This window comes from Opisthorchis viverrini (genome assembly GCF_000715545.1).
Source record: "Opisthorchis viverrini unplaced genomic scaffold opera_v5_103, whole genome shotgun sequence".
In the NCBI taxonomy this organism is placed as follows: Eukaryota; Metazoa; Platyhelminthes; class Trematoda; order Opisthorchiida; family Opisthorchiidae; genus Opisthorchis; species Opisthorchis viverrini.
This window is the reverse complement of record NW_008751758.1, coordinates 295,319-296,471: the sequence shown is the minus strand read 5'-3', so window position 1 is coordinate 296,471 and position 1,153 is coordinate 295,319. Positions and strand designations below refer to the sequence as shown.

Here is a 1,153-nt window from a genome sequence, read left to right as displayed (position 1 = left end):
CCCCGGCCAGTCAGTAACGGCGACGACTGTCTGTGGCCCTCCTCGCACTAGTCGCCTGTTCCACATCACCGATCGTTCAAGTGGTCTAGGTTTCCTCGTAGATACAAGGGCTGAAGTTCGTGTGCTACCACATAAGAATCCATTTCCCGATTCTGCTTCTTCCTCCTTACAAGTCGCTAACGGTACCTACATCGCTATATACGGCGAGCTTTTCCTCACCCTTGATCTTGGATTGCGACGTACGTTCAAATGGATCTTCTTTTTGGCCGACGTCCAAACACCCATCCTCAGTGCAGATTTCCTGACCCATTACGATCTATCTGTCGACGTGCGACGCAAACGTCTCTTAGACACGCTCACTTCCCTCTCAGTCAACGGAATTAGTGCACCAAATTTATCCACAGGTATCCGAGTTATCTTACCGGATTAACATTTTGCTGACGTACTTAGGGATTTTCCAACCCTTACTCACCCATATCAGTACACCGACATACTTAGGGATTTTCCAACCCTTACTCACCCATGTCAGTACACCCAACCGGTCACTCATTCCGTCGTTCACCACATTCAGACGAGAGGTCCCCGTGTCCATGCCAACCCGCGCCGACTTCATCCGGGTAAGCTACAAATCGCAAACCACGAGTTCGAATACAAGCTCGAACTCGGCATCATCCACCCTTCATCGAGTCATTGGTAATCACCCCTACATATGGTATTTAAGAAACCTAAAGGTGATTGGAGACCCTGTGGAGATTACCGTTCTCTCAACAGCGCTACTATCCTATACAGGTATACCATCCCACATATCCACGATTTCGCAAGTACCCTATGCCATACAAACATCTCCAAATTCGATCTCGTAAGAGGATACTACCACAAACCCGTAGCCCCGGAAGTCATTCCCAAAACAGCCATCACAACATCTTTTGGCCTTTTCGAATTCACGCGTATACCCTTTGGTCTTCGAAATGCAGCCCAAACGTTTCAACGTTTCATGGACGAGGTTTTACGTGGCTTACCGTTTGCGTGTACCTACCTTGACGATGTTTTAGTCGCTAGCACCTCCCAAGCTGAACATGCAGCTCAGTGCAGAGCAGTGTTTGAACGTTTTTCCACTTACAACATACGTTTGAACATTGACAAATGCTTATTC

At 47.9% G+C, this 1,153-nt stretch overlaps 1 protein-coding gene across 1 annotated transcript in view; it reads left to right on the top strand.

Annotated features, from left to right (window-relative positions):
• The window catches only part of T265_05427 (hypothetical protein), a gene marked incomplete at both ends in the record, with an annotated part of 47,553 nt that overhangs the window by 2,304 nt on the left and 44,096 nt on the right, over window positions 1–1,153 (top strand). The window contains one exon of the mRNA XM_009170434.1: window positions 530–617. Within this exon, the coding sequence (XP_009168698.1) occupies window positions 530–617 (88 nt within the window). The remainder of the gene's footprint in view (window positions 1–529; window positions 618–1,153) is intronic.